At 39.4% G+C, this 24,200-nt stretch overlaps 1 protein-coding gene across 1 annotated transcript in view; it reads left to right on the top strand.

The window, feature by feature from the left end:
• The window catches only part of CALB2 (calbindin 2), an 865,351-nt gene that overhangs the window by 717,932 nt on the left and 123,219 nt on the right, over positions 1-24,200 (top strand). The window contains exons 8-9 of the mRNA XM_044081296.1: positions 11,978-12,017; positions 18,573-18,626. Of these exons, the coding sequence (XP_043937231.1) occupies positions 11,978-12,017; positions 18,573-18,626 (94 nt within the window). The remainder of the gene's footprint in view (positions 1-11,977; positions 12,018-18,572; positions 18,627-24,200) is intronic.

Genomic DNA, 24,200 nt, shown 5'->3' with positions numbered 1-24,200 from the left:
TTCTATATAGGAAAACAAATAGAAACTTAAAGGATAGAATATTGGAACACATAAGAGACATCAGAAATAACAAAACTACTAGTGCGCTTGCTCAACATGTTTTAAACACTGACCCTTCACACTCTTTCAAGTTCTTTGTTTTACAACATATACATAGAAATGTGAGGGGATGAGATATATAAAATTTCACAGAGAGCCGAGAACAAAGATGGATTATCAAGCTCAATGCTAATAGATATCCAGGCTTAAATGGTTGTACATCACTGGTTCCATTTCTTAAAGCTAGACGCCTTCAACACAATTAATTTTTTGCACAAAATAAAAATATATATATACATATATTTCTTATATTATATATTTTGTATTATGCATTCTTTTTATATATATATATTATATATATGCATTTTTATGAGATTATTTAATTGTTTTAAATTAGATATGCATAAATATGAATATACTATGCATTTTTATTTATATGCATTTTTTATATATATGCATTTTTAATGAGATTATTTAACTGTTTTAAATTAGATATGCATAAATATGAACATACTTTACATTTTTGTATATATATTTTATATTCATATGCGTATTTTACAATATTCTTGTCATATATGCCTTTAAATTTTCAAAAGTTGTATGATGTCACTAATTGAAAAAATTTTTTGACTGAGAGTGATATAAAACAAGCAGTTGAACAGTTAATTCTTTGTCTGATGAAGCAACGAAGGTTGCGAAAGCGCTCACCTTTCCTTTTTACTTTGTTTAAATAAAGACGTTATTGTGTGGTACCCGGTATAGTGTTTTCTCTCATATATTGGCCAATATCTTTGCTGCACTCAACGGGGGGCATTACATGCTAGCGGCAGTACTTTACAATGATTTCCTTAGGATGTCTGTCAGTAGCCAGTGGCAGACATGTTATAAGCAGATGTCACCTTCCACACACACCATGTCTGTGAGGACAATCCCAGTGGCAGTAGCAATAGTCTAGTAATATAGCTGCTATACATACCTGACATTCCCATGCACTACGACTTTTGGACTATAGGGGCTGGGGTAGGGCTGCACTCCAAGTCCAGGACATATGGTGGAAATATATGTACATATACTTATCCAGATAGCTATATATATATATATATATATATATATATATATATATATATATATATATAGATTCCTATTACAAGAACGAAAGTTCACTACTTCGAACTTGTAATAGGAAGCCTCACTTCTGCAAAAGTTCACTTTTACAAAAGTGAATTTTGCATAAGTACACTTCACCGAAAACATCACAGTACAATGTAAGACATAAAAAACAAGCTATGTCCTCCAATATGGTGCGATAGTCACGGACCTTAGGGTTAGGGCACAGGTTAGGGTAAGGGGATAGTTAGTAAAGCTATCCCCTTACCCTAACCCTAAGGTTCGTGACTATCGCACCATAGTGGAGGACATTGCTATGTCCTTCACTGCGCTGCAGTCATCACGGACTTTGGGGTTAGGGCATGGGTCATGGTAAGGGGAAAGCCCTATGGGCTATCCCCTTACTATGACCCATGCCCTAACCCTAAGGTCCGTGAGTACTGCATGGAAGTTCAGTACACCACCCATTCGTTGTACTGAACTTCACGTAAGTGCACTTTTGATTAAGTGCACTTTCACTGCAGTGAGCATTCCATGCACTATTTCAAATTAGTGAAAATTCGATCTAGTGTATGGAACTCATATATATATATATATATATATATATATATATATATATATATATATATAAAAATTACACATGTGTACTACTTCCAATTACCACTGTCATGGCAACCACCCACTATAAATTCCTACAGCATGTGGGTGTGGTCCCTTTACATTTCCTGTGTGATGGACATCCTTCCTGTGTGTGGGCATCAGTGTTACAGACAGCAGGTAGCAATACCTCTTATAGGAGAACCTGCACACTCAGAGCGGCCACATATTTGTAGGAGGATCAGGAACTACAGACAGACTGTGAGTAGAGTTGTGTTATGCTTTGCATAGTACTGGTGTTACAGGGTGTGTGTGTGTGTGTGTGTGTGTGTGTGTGTGTGTGTGTGTGTGTGTGTGTGTGTGTGTGTGTGTGTGTGTGTGTGTACATACTAGTGTACCTTGGAATTGCAGTCTGTCTGCATAGCTCACTACTGTGGGCCTATCCTCTTGCTGGACAGAGGTATGCCTATCATGTGTTGTCCGTCCACCACACAGGTCCTGTGTCAGATATTACACTGGCAGTGTGTGTGTTGCGTGCTATCATTACATGGCTACATCCATTTTTGTGTCTAACCTCAATTCCCTGATTAAGGATATGTTGCAGACTATCCTGTAACACCAGCACCTTGCTTAGTGTATGGCAACAGTGTTCCACATATGTGCCTGTATTCCAGCCTCTGTCCTCCATTTACATACCAAGCTTTGCACATATGTCATGCTGTTGGGGGTTGTTCTGTAGTGGGCTGTGAGTATATCACACTGCCATTGATGCCATTCATCCACTGCTGTTGTATCCCCCACACATACAGTGGGGCTGGGGCCATATATGTGTGGGAGTCACCTACACAATACATGTGTGCCCTTATGCACTCCAGAGGCCAGTGTATGTAACAGTGGTATATGGGCCTGTATCATTGAGTGTAGGTGGGGAGCACCACAAATGACATAGGCTGTTACAAAATGTGGGGGGGTATCAGGAGTGAGCTGCCACAAGGTATCTGGATGTACAGTACCATATACTTCACCTATATTGACATGACTTACATGAATCAGGGTACTGCAAGCCAACTGCCTCCTGCCATACAGACTGTTTTGTCTGTCGATGTGCTTGTGATGGTGTTAGCTGTAGGCATAGTGGCTGTCCCATTTTGTGTGCACCTTCTACATATGTATTTTACTGTATATATATCTGCGTGTGTATGTGTAGTTGCATGTATATATATATATATATATATATATATATATATATATATATATATCTACATATATGTACATCTGTATGTGCATATCTGTGTCTGTGTATCTGTATCCTGGGGATGTTGATGGCTTCCACATATTACATGTCCTATGGGAGGCAGACTGTACTTGGTAGTGTATTGCAGGGCGCACGTGTTTGGCTGTGGGGGGGTGCCTATTCATACAAGACATATAGTGTGTGGGGCCTCTCAACCCCATTAACGGTGCATGTGGACATATGTGTATTTGTTAATCTGCCATTGCTATCTACAGATGTATGGCAATATATATATATATATATATATATATATATATATATATATATATACATATATATATATATATGTGAACCTATGAACCTATATACATATATATATATATATATCTGCTAACATATATATAACTATGTCCGTATATACCTACATAGATATATATCTGCGTACACATATGTAACGTGCTGTGTACATGTAGACATATAGGTGTAGACACATATATGTGTCGATTTAGGCATATGCATGTATATATATCATATATATTGATATATATGTATATAGTTTTAGAAATTAATATATATATTTATATATATATATATATATATATATATATATATATATATATATATATATATATACATATCTAGATATGTTGTATCTGTTTAGATATTAATATATTTACACACACATCCATCTAGATGTTAGTATACATTCTCTGTACTGTTGCATGACTGGACTGGATGATATGTTTCTATGTTTTGCAGAGCTAAGCAATGCCTACACAGGTTAAGCAATTCAGAAGCTGAGTCTAAGAAACTGTAACCAGACTTTAGCAGTGCTTACCTTCGTACAAAACCTGTGCAAACCCACTTACAATTGCTTTAAAGGGACTTAATCACTCTGTATCCATCAGCCCTTGTTCTGCCTAGCAACAAAATAAACAACCTCTGCTAGGCTCAAACTCAGGACCATGCACACCATAGCCAACCCTGTTGTATTCACAAACATATCATCCAGCCCAGTCATTCAACAGTACAGAGAATGTATTCCAACATGTAGATGTATGTGTGTGTGAAAATATATTAATGTCTAAACAGATACAACATATTGATATATGTATATATATATATATATATATATATATATATATATATATATATATATATATATATATATATATATATGTGTGTGTGTGTGTGTGTGTGTGTGTAAGCAGATATTTACATCTATATAGGTATATACGGACATACATCTGTAGATAAAGTGGGAACATAGCAGAAACATATATGTCCACATGCACCATTAATGGGGTTGACAGGCACAAACAACATACGTCATGCATGAATAGGTACCCCCCCCCCACAGCCAAACAAATCTGCTCTGCAATACACTAACAACTGTTGCAGATCCCATAACCAGGACCTTACACGACAAGGGCACAAGATGTTAACAGTACTCCATCCCACCTATATGATGTCAGGCTGGTATCAGTAACATATCATGCACTACAGTCAGGCTCATAATGACTCCCATTTTGCAGTCATCTGTTACCTTTGTTAGCCAGAGTCCCATACTGCTGGCATGTACTTCGGAGATGTAGATGCCAAACAACAGTGGTCCCAGGACTGAACCTTGAGGTACTCCACTTGTCACTTGTCTGGGGATGGATTTGGAGTCAGTTGCACCTACAGTTTGGGTCTATCAGTAAGCCATGTGGCAAACCATCGAGTGGTATAGGGATGTATGGCTGGATTAGGATGATAATCCAGACTGGGGGATGGTGTTGAAGGGCTTGGCGAGGTCCACATAGGCTTTGTGGACTGCCTTACCCTCTTCAACAGCTATGCAGACTAAGTCAAAGCAGTCAGTCAGTTTCAGGAGGCAAGACTGGCCCTCCATGAGCCCAATCTGTGTGGGGTTCAGTGTTTCAGGGTTGCCAGTGTCTGCGTTCAAAACTTCCCTGATAATGCATTCCATGGCCATGCAGATCAGGATCATCAGACTGATGTGACGGTAGTTCCAGGGATCCAAGGTGGATCCCCCCTTGTGGAGTGGGATAACTGCATCTGTGCGCCACTCACTGGGCACCAGGCCTGATGTGAGGCTATGATTACATATGACAGTTAAGTGAGTTGCCATTTCATTTTGTAGTTCATGTAGTACACAGCCCAGGATGTCATCTGGTACCATGGCTGCTGTATTCTTAGCTGTGGATAGTGCGGTTTCTGCCTGTGTGGCCGTGATTACTGTGCAATGGAACTCTTTTTGTACTGACATGGGCCCTTTTGGGGGTGAGAGGGGGTGAATGTGGCACTAAATCAATCTGCCAGGATATTGGCACAATCTCATTGTCATTCTGTTGTAGCTCAAAGCACTTCTGAGCATTGCCAGTTAGATTCTGGACATAACTATAGAATGCTGTGTGGTTGTCTGTGGAATCTGTAGCGATTTTAGTTACATAACCAGCTTTGGAGGATTTCGTGAGGGATCTCAATGTCTTACTGGGGCTGGTAAGGGAGTTGTTTGCATCCTTGGATTATCCTTTTTTCTTCAACAGTGTCTACCTTCTGTTGTATACTCTGTTAATGGCAGGAGACCACTAGACTGGCTTGCTTATATGCAAGGTGAGCATTGTGGTTCTATGTGGGATGTCAGGAATCATGCACAAGTGGATGTGCTCATACAGTGCCGTATTGCAGGATTCATCAGTAGAACTGTCAGTTCCTGTCTCCATGGGTGTCACAAACATTGTCACTTCTGCCTTGAGTAGCATGAAGTTGGCTTTGGAGAGGTCTTTTACAGACAACTGTATATACATTCCTTTCACATGTTCAGTTTGATTAACCTATGGTGGGATTACTTTGGTGAAACCTCAGTCTCATGTACTGTTGTGATGGCTTAGTGGTTAGTTACTGTGACTATAGTGTACAGAGTTCTGGGTTCATGACCTGCAAAGGCAGGTTATTTTGTTCTGGCCAGAGCAGCGGTTAATGCATACACACTAATTAGGGCAATTTAGGTTAGTCACACTCAATACAATTCAAATACCCTACTTTGGTAATCTTGCTAATGTAAATCACTGTGAAGTACACCTTTGGGGAAAGATTACTCCTGCAATCCCTGTGGTGTGTGCTATAATGGTGTAATGCTGTAGTGTGATATAGAACTCTGGTAGGGGTTCTAGTCTCACACATGGGAGTTGTGGATTTTGTGTCTGTTCCTATACTGTGTAGAGAGCAATGCATGTTTGGCTAGTCACACTCACTACAATTCATTTGCCCTACTTTGGCAATCCTGCTGATGTCACTCACTATGAAATAAACCTTTGGAGAAATAGTTCTCCAGTAATCTCTATGGCACATTCTATAATTGCATAGTGCTGTCACGTAATAACTAGTTAGGTAGGAATTCTAATCCCAGATGTGACAGGTGTGTGTGTGTCGATGTTTGTTGTTCGTGTCCTGTGTGGAGGTGGTTGTGAGTGTGTAACAACTGGACTCAATGTTGAGTGGGTTTCTAAAATTTCTTATATCGTGCCCCTAGCATAAATCACAATATCCACCATGCAGGGATAGCAGATGTGATATCAGTACATAGTAAGTCAAGGGTTCGATACCCTGAACTGGTAGGTGTGTGACACAAACATGCTTACCTTTTACTCTCCCAACCCACCCTGACTTAACTTTGCATCTGTCTGCCTCTCTCACTCCCTCTCTGGTGGATGTGGAGACTTACACCTGCTTTGCTTAGGCAGCGGCATGTGTATTGTCAGTGATGCTCATGATCAACTGATAGCCTCTGCACGGATTACAGCCCTCCTCTAGCTGATTGCATGTGGAATAGCTGTGGTAACATTCCCATAGCCAATTGCATGGAAACTGTATATATATATATATATATATATATATATATATATATATATATATATATATATGGGTCTACTTCATAAGATTGATAGACCATTTGATCGACATTCATTTGGTCGACAATCCCCTAGGGATTGTGTACAGAGTGTAGATAGAGGCTGCTGACTTATACATCTATAGATATATATGTAACTACACATACACACACAGAGATATGTACAGTAAGATACATATGTAGTATGTGCACACAATATGGAGCAGCCAGTATTCCTATGTCGATCAAATGGTCTGTCGATCTTATGAAGTAGACCTATATATATATATATATATATATATATATATAGATATATATATATACATATATCAATATGTTATACCTGTTTAGACATTAATGTATTTACTCACACACATGCATCTACATGTTGGAATACATTCTCTGTACTGTTGAATGACTGGACTGGATGATATGTTTGTGAATACATCAAGGATATGTGTATCTGAAATGGCTTAGTGGTAAATCACTTTGGCTATGGTGTGCAGGGTCCTGGGTTTAATCCTAGTAGATGCTGTTTATTTTGTTGCACGGCAGAACAAGGGCCATTGGATACAGTGTGATTAAGGCACTTTTGAGCAGTTGTAAGCTGGTTTGTGTGAAGGTAAGCACTGCTAAGTTACGGGTACTGTTTCTTATACTCAGTTAGCTCCTGAAATGCTTAACCTGCGTAGGCATTGCTTGCACCCACACAAACAGGCATAATCCTGCTTACTGCTGCTTAAAAGTGCTTACTCCCACTTACCCCCGTGCTAATTTCTTTAAAAGAAAAGAAAAAGGGGTTGATAGGAAAGTGCTGAAAAAAGGGGCACAAAGAGGGAAAGACAGTAGGGAAAATAGGCAGGGATGTGCACGAAGGGTGTAGGGAAGGTCCATAGCTGCCCATTTCTTCCACAGCAACAGCTGTGCATATGCACTGTATTTGGAGGTAGATTTGGACACTTGAATCCCTGGGAGAGGGGTGAGGACAACAATAATTCACTGTGATGCCAATTAGACCAGATTAAATGTATCCAGTGGACATGTGTGCAAAATGGACAGCTATGTATGGGGCGAGATTTTTTTGTGGGAACAGATTGCCCCTTTTTTTTTTCAGGTGAGAGTGGGATGTTGGGGAAGGGTAGTAGGTATATTTGGGGAGGTAGGTTGGGTAGGTTAACAGACAAGACAAACAAGATGCATACAGGGCCGTTATATAACACATGTGGGGGTAAACACCTTGGACGGGGAGGGGTGTTTAGAAGTCGCAAGCCCATGAGCCCCCAACTGGAAACAGTGGGAGTGAGGTCCCCACCCATGGGCAGTCACCACTGCACCTTCACGGCCCCAAAGGTGGCTGTGCTTGGGGCTGTGTAGGAGGGGCAGGCTCACCCTCTAATTGTGCCACTCAGCCCTCAAGCTGGCGTAGCCAGTCTCGATACTCCAGATTGAGCTCCCTATGCACCACGGCCCAGACCTGTTGACAGGTGACAGGTTCCCCTCCGCGCCCGCTCTGAGGAGGGGCGAGCCCCATCCGCTGCAGCAGTTCCACCCGAAGGTGGTGCAGAGCCCATGAAGAGGAGGTCCCAGGCTGGGCCCCAGATGTGCTGGTGCCTGGTGCCATGGCCAGCTGAGGTGGGACAGGTGGGTCTGCTGGGACCGGCCTTCCCATACGAGCTATGATGTCGCAGGTTTATGACAGATATGGGTTAGTAACAGTCAACAGCATTCAGGATTAGTTATAACAGCATGCATAGGTATTCCCATTAACCCAAAACAGATTTAACACAGTTGCAGAGCAAGCAGAACACATGCATATATGAAACAACAGTGGCCATTACAAGAGCAAGCAGGTTTCATTGATGGCAACAGGCCACCAATATGGGTGTATTTTAACATGGTACATGCATAGAAACAAATGTGAATATTTATTAACCATTAGGACATATGTCCCAACAAAAGGTTGGAGTGTACACATACCAGTTGAGGAGTGTCATTGGGTTATTTTGCACATATGGTAGGGGTGAGAGAGATTTCAATTAACAACTAATATATCCTTGTAATTTTCACAACATTCTTAGTCACTGCAGTGATCTTTCCCTTACATGTATTATTACACTACCCAATGGCCTTATATTGTACACTGGTATGTTTATAGATTATTATATACGTGACCTGTGTCTTACATACTGGCGTGACAAGATGCAGGTGTTAATGCAACATATGTTGAGAATTGCTGTCATACACTTTGGGTGAGGTGCTAGAATGACAGGTTTGTTTTTATATACATTCTATGACTATGTACACATTTGACTATCAGTTATATGTCATTAACGGCTGCCTACATTTCTTGGATCATCACACTGATTTGTCAGGTGGACGGGGCATCAGGATGATGATATGGGAAATTTATCTGGACATGCTGGACAGATTGGAACAGTTGTGGGGTATGAATATGCATACAACTTTCAATTTGAACATTCTAGCAAAATCTGTACAGTTGGGTGTAATTATACATGCAGCTTTCTATCTGAACATTGTAACAAAATCTGTACAGTTGTAGGGTATGATTATGCATACAACTTTGTAGCACTCCCAGGATTCAAACCCTTGCTGTGTGTGACAAAAAATTATAGCTAACATCACAGTACACTGTGCTATCAGGGAACATGATGTAACACTTTCTACTGTTTTCTATATTTGTTATGACAGTACATGCAGACTAATTACTAACCTGCCTCACAATGCAGCCTTTGCAACCTAGCATCATGGGCTTGCTGGTTCGCATCCCACTCATCTGCAGCTGTCGGAGAAATACAGTGATATTTAGCCATACCTACCCATAGTATACACAATTTAGGCAATTTGTAACTACTTAGTGGAATGAGTACTTACTCAGTACTGGAGCATTAGCCATCTGCCGAGACTCCTGGATCCACTGTTCTAGAACATTCCCCCTCCACCGCTTCAGGTCAGCATGGTGGTGCCTGACCTGCTCTCCAGTCCGGGGGATACCTGTGGCACTGGTGAGGTCACAGGCGAGACTGTCCCAGGCCTCAGTTTTATACTGCGAGCCCTGGTACTGGCCCTGCAGTAGTCTCTCCTCATGGTGTTTTACCAGGAGCCAAACCATGATTTTTGACTCCTGGATGCCCCAGCACTGTGCTCTAAAATGAGTGCCTTCACCCACACCAGCCATTCTGCCTGCAGTAGGAAGCTACAACCAGTTATGGAACATATTCCCACCTGTGTGGTTTAAATACGGCCAATTACCCGCACTTTTCCATGACTGGCCGGGTTTGAAAAGACTAAGCTATGGGTACACCTGCTTACCTAAGGTTGGCAGTGCTTAAAGGAGTATACCGCTAGGCAGATTGGATTGGCTCCCCTACACATTGCTTACTCTTACTAAGTTGAGCTGTGCTGCGGTTAGCATTGCTTAATAGTTAATTAACACTATATTTGCCTTTTGGCAGTGATTTATTATTCATTACTGGTTCTATATGTGTCTGGTATTCATGATTCTACACTTCTACTACTTCTACACTTTATTACAATAATACCTCACATCTATGCTTACTGCAGTACTCCAGTTCACATATTTATGTTATGTAGCCGGTTATACCACTTCACACTGTACATAGATTCAGTTCACATGTTTGGTTTGATTTTCCTGTGGTGAGGATTAGTTTGCTGATACCTCATTTATTTCTACTGCTATGATGACTTAGTGGTTAACTACTGTGACTGTAGTGTACAGGGGCCTGAGTTCGGCCCTTGCAGAGGCAGTTTTTTTTTTTTTTGCTGGGCAGAACATGGGCCATTGGATGCAGAGTGATTAAGGCACTTTAAAGCAGTTGTAAGTGGGCGTGCATGGGTTTGCGCGATGGTAAGCACTGCTAACCTCCGGTTACAGTTTCTTACACTCAGTTAGCTTCTACATTGCTTAATCTGTGTAGGCAATGCTTACCCCCATGCAAACGCTCTTAAACATGCTTACTAATGCTTATATATGCTTACTACTGCTTATCTGTGCTTAAACCTGCTTACTAGTGCCTTATTCATTATGACACTGACACTTCACATGTGCATTTAATGCAGTACTCCAGTTCACATTTAAATGTTATTATGTAGGTTATCCAGCAAAAAGATGTAAAAATATGTTCCTATACAGATTTAACATGGAAAATGATATGTGCTGCAGTGGGGCTTGAACTGGGAATGCCTGTTTGTTAGGCAGATGCTCTAATCACTACACTATTACTGTGCTGCTTCATTTGCATATATATTCCTTGTTATCCTCTTCAGCCTTTTCAGCTGCTTTAACCATAGCTAAGAAATGGGCACACCTGCGTACCTATGGTTAGCTGTACTCGGGGGGTTTAAAAAAAATAAAGGGGTTTCCAATTTTTAATTTTTATGTCCTGTTGCTGTTGCATACATGGGGGACTGTTGGTGGGGATATGCGGACACCTATGAGTGGTCTCACTCATTTATTTACAGTTTCTGCTGTTCTACTTTGCAGGGGCATGTTCATTCCAAGGGCTCTGCTCTCAGACATGCCCCCTGCATTCGTCCATGCTCCGTGTAGGATTTGGATCTCAGGCAGTGCGCATTCATTCACCGCATTCACCGCTTCGGTGCTGGACTAGATTAGTCCTGCACGGGAGATTTGTAAATCCAGGGGAGTATTTATGCTCACATTCTCTAGCAGTGTAGTATCATAGGGAATGTTAACTCCTTGGAAACAAACAGTATAACTGCATTCTTCATCATTTTGACATTTGGAAGCCTCTCGGGCTACATTTCCGTAATAAAACACTTCACAATTACTTCTGTTATACAAGTGATCTCTCTTACTGAATAACATCATGGGTACAAACAAAGACATATATGAATGTTAAGCCTGATTTTCAAAATTGTATGTTATTAAAAATTCTTTGAGCTTTTAAAAATTCTGCAGTTCTTTGTAGTGCTGGAATGTAAAAATGAAGAACATAATGTCTAAATTTCAGATTCTGTGTCATTCATATTTTTATCATTGAAATCTGAACTGTTTGCATTCATGTCTTGTTTAGTTCTGTTTTATCTTTTCTTCTTCTTTCTAGGTTATTGCCTGTCCAGGAAAATTTTTTACTTAAGTTTCAGGTAAGAAAGGTAGCAAAACTGGTTATAGTTAGAAAACTGCTAAAATTATATTCCATATTGACCATTTGTAAACATTAAAAGGATAACACTGCTGACAGACTAATATTGATTGTTTATATCTAGCAAAATCACATACAAAGTATACAGTGCTTAACACAGCATCATAAAACGTGTAGAAAGCAGCTTAGATTCTATCTTGAAATGTCCAAAATGGATGTTTGTTTAAATATTAACTAGACAACTAGACAACCAGACACAGAGGACAATAGCAAATGGAGCGCAATCTGAGGAAATATTGGTTACTAGATGGGATATTGTAGAGTTCAGTCCTCAGTCCACTGCATTTTGTCTTTACAGGTGACGCTGCTGATAGGCAGCAATGACAACTTTGTCTGTCTTCCAGTAGAGCTAAGGTCTGCAAAAGGGGAGCAAATGCATGGACCTTAAAAAATGATTATGGCCTTTAGAAAGTCAATATGGCTGTTAAATATGATGCTTTGGATGTAGTGCAAATAGTTGAATATTAGTGTACCTAGCGAGGGTGGACTCAGGAAGCACATATTGTTGTGTAATTGTGTCAGCAAAGTAGAAAAATGTGTCAGGTGACCTCAAAATGAGGCAGCAGTTTAGGGCAGGGAATAGAAGACCATTGGGAACAGTAGCACACTTATTTACTCTATTTATCAATTTCTCTTAATACAGCTGTTATATGTTTTACTTCTTTTTGATTTGGACAAAGTATAGTTTCAAGGTTACATATAATTCATTATAAATTTTACTAAATTAAAAGACAAAAAAAAAGACTAAATAAAAAGAAAGAAAAGTAAAATTAAGGAAAAGTAAGTGATAAATTCATAGAATGAGAAAATCACCTAAATGTAAAATACAAGAAGCTAAAGGAGAAATAGCACCACAATTATAGGATAAAGTTAATCAGTTGAAAGAGATTAAATATTTTTGTTTTGTTTTTTTTAATACATATATATTTGTGCTTATAAGACTTTGATAACCTAACACTGATGTTAATAAATGAATATTCTTAAATTACTATAATCTGACTTGGAGATGTCCAAAAAAATACACTCAGGAGGCAGTCACTGGAAACGAACTACAACTTTTAATGGTGCTTCTGTTTCCAGTGACTGCCTCCTGAGTGCATTTTTTTGGATATTTCGTGACTTGGAGATATAACTGCAAACAATGGAATAAATTAGCCTGTAAAATATTACAATGTCAACATTTAGTATTGCTTATATAATCCATCTTGTTTAATGTGTTAGGAGAGTAATGAATATGATGCAGACAATCTAAAACATATGGTTTAGAAAGATAATGTTTAAAGATATTCATGTAATTTGATAGCAACTTTTATTTTGAAAAACACATTGTACTGCTTTTCCCCATTTTTGCTTGTAGAACATGATTTATTTAATTAAATGTATCCCTGCTCAGTTTGGGAAGTAACCACTATTAAGTGCTTAAAAAGGGAGACACAAGCTTTCAAGATTATATGGCTAGACATTTTATGGTCTTCAAGACTGCTTGCCTAGTATTGTTCCTCTGTTCTGCTCCTATTAATTATTATCGTGTTCTGTAATTTTATATATCATTAACATTTTGAAGAAATTTCTTCCATCTCACAATGACCTAATGTTATAGGTTCATTATATTCTAAAAAAATATTTTTTTAAGTATCTAATACTATCAAAATTAATAAGTATAGTAGGCATAATGTAAGCATATTTTATTGAGTTTGTAAGGCCCATTCAAATGTCATTTAATAAATTTTAATAAGGAGTATACTAAATCTTGATCACACTGAAACCTTACTTTGTTAACGAAACTCTGAACTAAAATATATAATCTGTAGGATTAGAAACTGCATATTGCAATCATGGTGTAGTTATAAAAAAACTGCATGAAATTTTAGGGGAAGCTCTATAGCACAAAAATGTATTAAATATTACATAAGATTTCTTCATCAATATTTTATGTAGACTAAATTAATTTTGCAGAGGAATAATAATCAATATATGACAATAAATTTTAACAGAGTAACACTGCCCACAACTGAAAAGTATTTGCTACCATTTTTTTTAAATCAGGTTTTCTAATAGTTTGAAATAATAATTATATATGAATGAAGCTTTCTTATTTGCAATGGTAATGGACAGCTTGACAGATGAGATCAGACAGAAGTCCCCGTGGACTATGATGTTTGCAGATGACATTGTGATTTGTAGTGAGAGTAGGGAACAGGTGAAGGAGACCCTGGAGAGATGGAGATATACTCTAGAGAGAAGAGGAATGAAGGTCAGCAGGACTAAGACAGAATATATGTGTGAATGAGAGGGAGGATAGAGGAATGGTGAGGATGCAAGGAGTAGAGGTGGCAAAGGTTGATGAGTTTAAATACTTGGGATCAATAGTTCAGAGTAATGGTGAGTGTTGCAGAGAGGTGAAGAAGAGAGTACAGGCAGGATGGAGTGGGTGGAGAAGAGTGTCAGGAGTGATTTGTGACAGACGAGTACCAGTAAGAGTGAAAGGGAAGATCTACAAGAGGGTAGTGAGACCAGCTATGTTATATGGGTTGGAGACAGTGGCATTGACAAAAAGGCAGGAGTTAGAGCTGAATGTGGCAGAGTTAAAGATGTTAAGATTTGCACTAGGTGTGACAAGGGTGGACAGGATTAGGAATAAGTATATTAGAGGGTCAGCCCAGGTTGGAAGGTTTGGAGACAAAGCCAGAGAGGCAAGATTACATTGGTTTGGACATGTGCTGAGGAGAGATGCTGAGTGTATTGGGAAAAATGCTAAGAATGAAGCTACCAGGTAACAGAAAAAGAGGAAGGCCTAAGATAAGGTTTATGGATGTGGTGAGAGGGGACATGCAGGTGGTTGGTGTGACAGAGCAAGATGCAGAGGACAGGAAGAAATGGAAACAGATGATCCACTGTGGCAACCCCTAATGGGAACAGCCAAAAGATGATGATGATATGAATGAAGCTGATAGGTGATATTATTGTTGATACTGAATTCCCAAAAACCTAACCTAAGTTACTTCAGGTATAAGTTTTTATTTAGGTTCATTTAGGATTTCTCAAATAGCATTCTTTCATATTTTTGGAAGTTCATTCTAACTCCGGAAACTGCTTGATTTTTTTTGTTTGTTTCAAAAGTATGAGTCATAGTTTCACAGACTAATAGTTGTCAATGAATAAAATTGTATCACCAATATGTGCAATTGTTGTGAACTTAGAGTTAATTACAAAATCAGAGATGCTTTTCCTAGTCCATACAAATGTATGATTTACAGCAGTGATGAATTACAAAGCACACAATGAGCATTCTTGCTTTACTCCTGTCTGCATCTCAAATATTAAAGAATATAAATTATTTACACTGTATCTAGTGTTGTTTTGCAGCATAAATGTGTTGCAATTTGAATTGAGTGCTCTGAAAAGATGCAATATAAATAAATATGCATTAATATTTATGGTATAATAAATCAAATGTTTTGGTTATGGGAATATCCGATTTAAGAAGATTTACTTTTGACTACTCAATCTGAAACTTATTTAAATGAAGTATATTTGATTGCAGCACTTTGTTAGCATCTTATACAGAACACATTGGATAAAAACTGAAATAAGATGGAAATAAAATGCCAGAAAGATGCTTTAGTTAAGAATATGTTGTTTACAGTCAGTATAGAGATCACATCTATAATATAAACCCCAACTGTTTATATGGTGCTAAAGGAAAATGCCACCAACAAAGCTATACTTTTTAGAAAAAAATTTTAATTACACAAAAAAAAAAAAGATGAATAAGTCCTTTTGTCCAATTAAGTAATGAACTTCATCAGATAGATGAACAAAACAAAATCAATCTTTAAATACCTTTCCGTTTCATATGATTGGTTTACCTGACAGCACCCACTATGCCCTTTAAAACATTAAGTACCAGATACATAAAAAATGAGTAATACCATTCTATGACCCGCAATGTTTCTCTCATAAACCCATTATACCCTAATTGAAATAATAGATCACAAATGAATAGTTAACTGTAAATATCAATTTAAAATCCTATCTAAAATCCATACATCACAAATCTAAAAGATGTATGGCATAAAAATAAATATCTATATGTATAAAGTATTAAAAATTATATATGTGTATAAGGTATTAAAAATTATATAATATAAATATATATATATATATATATATATATATATATATATATATATATACAGTAAATACTATACAAACCTCTAAAATATATACTTCAAAAATATTATATGACTAATATGAATAAATATAAAGTAAATTTAAGCATAAAACTAAAAGTACTATAACCCCCAACTAATGTACCCTGTCCCACCCATGCTTTCTATTTCAGTAGGCATGAAATAGAACAGACTCTAATATGCCAGATCTAAAGTGCCATCCTTCAACATTAAAGTTGCAGTCACATTATGCGCTGCGGTTGGTTCTTGCCCTCTAATTAGTTAAGGAATTGGAATTGTAAAAAGTATGACCCAATCATGCTAGTGACTGTCTAATGAACTGCGGTTGCAAAGACATCAGAATTGGGTACTTTATTAATATTGATTATTTTATTACATCAAGTACATGCTATAAATTGCAAGCTTAGCATTTTCAGACAACCATTCTGAAATCATAGAATCATTGTAAGATAATTACATAGATCAATATAGTAGGAAAACAATATTATTTGTATCTGTTATGTCTCAGTAGTCAGTATGCCATATTTATTAAATAGCTCAGCTATATTACTTTTAACTTTTTTGGATCTGTGCATTGATATAACAGGGGTATCTGGTATTACCTGAAGTGAGATGATGGATTGTTTAAAATCTAAAATTTGATCTAGTTCTAAACATCTTTCTAAGATTTTTAACCCAGAGACCTTATTTTTCCACATATTGATGAATTTATCATAAATAAGAACTGCGGTGGTGGTGCTGCGGTAGCATTGTTGCCTCACAGTTAGATGTTGCACGTTCGATTCTCAGTTAGAGCGTCTTCTGTGTGTCGACATGTGTGAATGGGCATTCCTTCATTGAAGTTTGTGTGTTAGGCCCGGCAAGCCAGTACGTAAAAATCTACTGCCAATCATTAGCAGACCGGAGTTCCGCTGTGGCGACCCCTAACCGGGAAAAGCCAAAAGAATGATTGATTGATTGATCATAAATGATAATTAACAGTATATTTAGGCACTTGGTTTACAGTTCAGGAGAAGATATATGCTCTTTTACATTGCTTTGGCATCTAATTGTGGATGATATAATTTCACCATACACACATCCCATATTTGATGAAAGGAGGTTGGTTGGCTTTCATTATGTGTCCAGTATTACTTAATTTTCAACCATATTCCACAAAATTATTTTGAAACTAATGCACTGATATCTTACTTTTAGTACTTCCATTTTTTAAAGAATACAAGTTAAAGGTGATCTAAGTATGACAAATAATTCCATTCAATTTTTGGGTTCATATTTAAATAACTGTTTATAAGTAAAATAAAACAATATTAAGTATAAACTTTAAATCTTTGTGAAACATGAGTATATTCCTTAAATAATTAATTCATAGTTTTGCATATAACATGTGAATTATACACACACACACACACACACACTCGCGCGCGCGCATGTGTGTGTGTGTGTGTGTGTGTGTATGTGTGTGTGTGTGTGTGTGTATATCTATCATGTAGAAGTTTTCAGTAAGTTATGATAAGTAACAGATTCGGAAGGAAGGGAAATAACTGAAGTAACAAGACAGTATTCTAGTCACCACTAACAGCAATGGATTTATTTTTCAGTTTATGCTAAATAGCCCTCAACTAATTTGTAAGTAAATTAGTCATTTACAATGTATAGCTTTTAATCTGTTTCTAATCCTTACTCAGCAAACTGTCTGCATGTTCACCTCCCTTTGTCTCTTCCCAAGGTAACAGGAAAAAAGTGAGCTGCTAACAAGAAGAAATAGGTTGGAAAGAGAACAGCAAAATTCTGCCTGTTATATGTTTTAAAATGGGTGCAGTTTCATTAATGGGTGGTTAAAACCTAGTATCATGAATGCATTATGTCAGCATTGCACCTTGTCTGAAATATGTGACTGTGTAAACAATAATAAAGTGTGATTATTTTCTTGAGTCTAAAACACTAAAAGTTTGTTACTGTGGTATAATTGTTCTTCTTGCAAAGCTAGTCCAACATAAGTGATAAGCTTTTGTTTTATGCCCTTCTCTGGCTTATCAGTTTGCTGGAACCTATTTTCACCATTGCCTCACAGTTTACTCAGCTATACCTTGAGCCTCAGCTCACTCAGCAGTGATCCCAGAATTGCATAACATCGTTTTATGTTTAAATGTTAAGCAGATATAAATATATGTTACCATCAGCTGTGGTGTAACCCAGCTTTATTTTCACAGTTCCATGTCCTCTTTGTCAGATATGAGTTAACACATATAGTTTTACACGCAACTATAAATGTACTGCTGAAGGTCTTATTCTAATTGCAGGGAATGCAGCTGACATCAGAAGAATTCAACGCAATATTTGCATTTTATGACAAGGTAAGAAATGCGAGACCTGTGTAATAAGAAGTTAGTACATACTATTTCATATGTTACGCCATTTATAGTGGAACCACTTTTAAAGGAATGAAATAACCAAGGATCTCTGTGTGTCTTTATGTTTAGTTTCCACACTGGTTTAATATTTCATATAAGTTAATTAGAAAACATGTATTTTACATTTATCCATGGTCATGACTTTTCATTCATTTAATTAATTTCTGTAGATTTCTTACGCCTCATGCTGGACAATAAAGTGATTTTTTTTTCTGCCACGTAGAATACATTACAAAAATAGCTTACCAAGAACTAAGATGTTCTTCGTGTTTCACTTTTGCAGTCCTCACATATGGGTTATGCTGCTCCCAGTAGCTCTCAGTCGGCCCGAATACCAGAGTCCTGCCACCAGTTGTAAAACTGATGTCAGTACGTCAGGTATAAAAGGAGGCAGCCGACACCATTTCCTCAGTTTTTCTTGCTGTCGAGCCTGAAGCAGATGCAATTCGCATTAGTGCCGGTCGGCTGTTTACCTTCGTTTCGCTTTCTGACTACCAAGTTGAAGACGCCTTCAGATAAGTACCTCTTTGGGGATCCTCTTTTTTTGCTTTAACGAATGTCAGATAAAGTTAATAAATGTCTTGCCTGTGGAAAACAGATTCCGCACCGTGATTTCCATTCCTATTGTAGAACTTGTTTGGGCCTTGAGCATGACATCCCTAACTGCGATCTCTGTGCTTTCTTTAACCTGCGTACCATATGCCGTAGAGCTAAGATTTTGTATAAACATTTCGGAGTCTGGCCTAAGTTCATCGGTATGGCATCTTCTGGTCTCCCGACTTCAGATATACCTAGGACGTGCAAAGACAAGGACCACAACAGGCCTAGGGTTAAATCTACTGATGATGCACCGGTGAAATTGATCGTCAGCACAGCGGTAGACAGGCGCTTTCGCAGCCCCTGCACTCTGCAGATTTTCAGCCACAAGCCTCTGCCAAGACCTTTACGGAGTCCTCCATGCCACAGGCTGCTATTTCATCTTCAGACCCTCTGCCTGTCGCCACCTCAGATGGGTCCAGAGCCACTTTGCAGGCACTGGCTTCTGACGCCTCTTCTTTTCAACATGAGACCAGAACCAGACCGACTACCTTAATTCAGACTTCTGCAGTTGCTAAGCCTCCCGTGTCCCTCCGGATTGCTAGTAAACCTTCCAGCCCGGATTGCTAGTAAACCTTCCAGCCGCAAACCTTCTCACAAGCAGGCGTCAGCTTCCCCTCCTGTACCTCAGTCCCAGTTGGCAAAGATGGCTGGTGATCTTCTTTCCCTGATTAGGGGCTCTCACCCCCCCCCCTTCAAAGAGGGCTAGGGAATTATCTCCTGATGTTTTGTCTGTCTCAGATTCTGAGATTTCCGGTATGTCTGCTGGTGAAGAAGGAAATTCTCAACTATTTTCTGGCTTTGAGGATTCTGATGCTGAGGGCTCTATCCCTTCTGCCTCCTCTTCAGAGGATTTTTCCTTTGGGGATACTTTGAATACTCTTAGGGAGCATTTTAAATTGGAATGTCAGGATTTCCACAGTCTAAGAAAAGAATCAGGGAATTTTTAGATTTGCCATAGCATAAGCCTCTGGCTATACCTCCAGTTTTGGAAGTTGAGGATGATGTTTTCATGGAAAATTCTTTAACTCCTAATTTTGTTCCTCCTGCCCTCAGAAAACCAGATAGGTTTTACAGGTTTCCTGAATCTCATCAATTCCTTTTTAAAAACCATACTGCTGATACAGAAATTATTTCTTAAGGCCCCAAGGGTGTTAAGGCTACTATTGCTAAAAACCCTGTGCCTTCTGATGAGGAATCTAGGGCCTTGGACAAGTGGGGTAAAAAAGTCTATACTTCTGTAACTCTTGCCATTAGAGCCGTGAATTGTCTTTTTCACATGCTTAAGTATCAGCAGCATACTTTGGAGGCTATTAAGGCTAAACTTGGAAATATTCCTTCTATGATGGAGAACAAAGATTTGCAAGACTTACTAAATTCTGCCACTTTAGTTAATAAACATTCACTTCATTGTGGTTTTGAAACTTTGGAGGCTTCCTGCAGAGCAGCAGCCACTGGTTCCATAATTAGAAAGCATGCTTGGATCAGGGAGCAGCCTATTTCTGAACCAGTTAAATCTAAATTGCTGGATGTTCCTTTGCACAAGGACAATCTTTTTGGTAATAAGGCTGAGGAGGTACTAAAGAAGTTGGAGGATAAGACAAAATCTATGCAAGCTGTAAAAGACTTCCTTCAGGTTCAGCATTGTCCTTCCAAGAATTGGTCTTTCCCTGATCCTGACAAGCAGGGTCGCTCTAGGCCTATGGGTTTCAGATCTTCCAGAGAGCAGGCTTCTGCCCCTCAAAGGGCTAAACAATGGCATCCTTCTTTTGTTAAATCGGGGAGTTCTAAGCCAGCTTCCCAAAGCAAACATTCTCAATGACTCCAGCCTTCTTGTGCCTACCTCTGCGGACCCTGGGTTTCCTTTGGGGGGAAGGTTAGCCAGGTTCGCAGAGGTATGGTCTACCATCACAGACGACAAATGAGTGCTCAATATAGTAAACCAAGGTTACAAGTTTTACTTTCACACCTTCTCTGTTTTACAAGGATACCCAGACATAGCTAGAACACTCAGGGCAGAGGTAGAAACTCATATTTTTTCTCTACTGACTATGGGGGCTATAGAGTCAGTTCCTGCAAAACAGGCAGGCCTAGGTTTTTATTCAAGGCATTTTCTGGTACCCAAGAAAGGGGGCACATGGCACCCTATTCTGGATCTGTCCATTCTAAACACTTTTCTGGTGATTCCCAAATTCAAGATGTTCACCCTTCAACAATTACTACCAATGCTGGACAAGGATTCATGGCTGGTAACTTTGGCTCTCAAGGAGGCTTATCTGCACATCCCAATAAGGGAAGGTTGCAGGCATTTCCTTTGTTTCAGGGCTGGGAAGCAACACTTTCAGTTCTCTGCATTGCCCTTTGGCTTATCTATTGCTCCCAGAGTTTTTACGAAGTGCCAGGCTCCAGCCATTGCTTTTTGCAGGCAGAGAAGCATTCAAATTTATCCTTACCTGGACGACTGTCTCATTCAAGCAAACTCCCCAAAACAACTAGAAAAGGATTTGGATTTTGTGAAGAAAACTCTCACCTCTTTGGGTTACACTCTCAATGAAAAGAAGTCAAAGTTGGTTCCTTCAAGGGGGATTGTTTTCCTGGGAGCGAGTCTGAATACAGCCACCCAGATGGTATTCCTCCCTCAACAGAAGCAAGAAGATCTTTCTGCTTACTTCATGAACATGGCAAGCATGACCCAACTCTCTGCAAGGCAATTCCTGCAAGCACTTGGGTTCATGGCTTCATGTATTTTGATGATCCCATATGCAAGGTTGCATATGAGAAAACTTCAATGGTACCTCAAGAATCTTTGGTACCAACACACACAGGACTTAGACTTGATTCTTCCCCTGATTCCCTGTCTACAAATGGAGTTCCCCTGATGGGCGACAACCTGTTCTCAGGAGAAGGGTCTGCCTTTCCACCCCCCACCTGCTAGCCAGACTCTCACCACAGATGCCTCAGATGTTGCATGGGGGGCTCATCTGGAGGGCTGGGGCATACAGGGGACTTGGAGCACCCAGCAGATTCATCTGCACATAAACTTAAAAGAATTGATGGCAGTGCAGCAGGCCTTGCTGACTTTCAAGGACCTACTCTACCCTGGGACTCTGCTGATCAGGACAGACAATACCACAGTCATGTGGTGCATCAACAAACAAGGGGGGACTCACTCTTACCCCTTGTGCAGACAAAGCATGAGACTATGGTCCATAGCAGCATCCATGGGCTTGCATTTAATAGCCCAGTATCTTCCAGGGAGGCTGAACTCCTTGGCGGATCATTTGAGCAGACATGTTCTGGATCTTCATGAGTGGCAACTGAACAGGGGCATTTTCCATCGCATCACTCATCCTTGGGGCACCCCACAAGTGGATCTTTTCTCCTCTCACACCAATCATCTCTTTCCATCCTTCTGCACCAGAGAGTTTCACAACAAAGCTTGGTGGGTGAATGCGTTGTCCTTCCCATGGACACATCTCTCAGTTTATGCATTCCCTCCTCTGCCTCTTCTTCCCAGAGTGCTAATAAAGATAAGGGATGAAAAACCAAAGGCTATTCTGATAGCTCCAGATTGGCCCAGGCAGCACTGGTATCCCCTCCTTTTCAGCCTTTCCCAGGCTCAGCCTTGGCATCTTCCCCTGGTATCAGATGTGTTGGTTCAGGGAGGGGGGAAGTTCCTTCATCCTCATCTTCAAACTCTGCATTTAACTGCCTGGCTAATACTTTAAATCTTTCCCAACAGGTGGCTGAAGTTCTTCATGAGGCCAGGAGGCCTAGCACAAGAAAATCCTATGCAGATAAATGGAAGAGATTTTGCTCTTTGATGCAGACTAAAGGAGAAGCCTCTTCTCATCCTTCTTTCACTCATTCTTGACTAGCTAGCAGGATTGCTTAATGGTGGACTTTCCTTTTCTTCAATCAAAATTCACGCTTCAGCAATTTCAGCTCATTGTTCTTTTGAGCAACCCATTTTTTCCCACCCCTTGATGAAGCAGTTCCTGAGGGGAGCTAGTAATCTTAGACCTCCCAGAAGAGCTCCTACTCCTGCTTGGGATCTTCGTTTTGTCCTGGAAAAACGTACTCTGCCTCCCTTTGAACCAGCTGCCTCTGCAGATTTGAAGTTTCTATCCTGGAAGACTGCTTTCCTTTTAGCTATTACTTCAGCTAGAAGGGTATCTGAGCTGCAAGCCTTAATGGCAATAGAACCTTTCATTATTTTTCAATCAGATCGGGTTTCTCTGAGAACCAATCCCTCCTTTATGCCTAAGGTGCTTTTGAGTTTAACCCTTAACCAGTCTATTCACCTGCCTACATTTTTCAATAATCCCCAAAATAAATGGGAAAGGATTCTACACTCTCTTGATGTGCATAGACATCTGAGATTTTACTTCGAAAGGACTAAATCCTTTTGAAATTCTGAACAGTTATTGGTTAGTTTTGCTCCTGGGGCTCAGGGTAAAGCTATTTCAAAACAAGCCATTTGTTACCTGCATCATGGGAAGGTTCCCCCTCAGGGTATTAGTACCCATTCTACTAGAGCAGCCTCTATCTCTGCAGCCTTTCTGAGAGGTGTGCCTACTAAGGACATTGTAGAAGCAGCTACTTGGTCTTCTGTCCATACTTTCACAAAGCATTACAATCTACGTTTGTTTTCTAAATCTAGGGCTGGTTTTGCCTCTGCCATTTTGCAGGGCCTCCTTACCAACCCTTAATCTGTGATCCTTCCTCCCCCCTTTGTCTTCTTATTGGGCTTTGGGAATTAACCCATATGTGAGGACTGCAACAGTGAAACACGAAGAACATAGTACAGTTGTGTACACTTACCATAAATGTAGATGTTCAAGTGTATTCACTGTTGCAGTCCTGGTTTCCCACCCTCCTTTCCCCCTTCTTTTCCTAAGGCACAGACTATAGATTTCT

The sequence above is a fragment of the Protopterus annectens genome, chromosome 8.part0, assembly GCF_019279795.1.
Source record: "Protopterus annectens isolate FY-2018-M chromosome 8.part0, PAN1.0, whole genome shotgun sequence".
In the NCBI taxonomy this organism is placed as follows: Eukaryota; Metazoa; Chordata; order Ceratodontiformes; family Protopteridae; genus Protopterus; species Protopterus annectens.
Note: the sequence above shows the minus strand (reverse complement) of the source record. Positions and strands in the feature narration are given on the sequence as shown.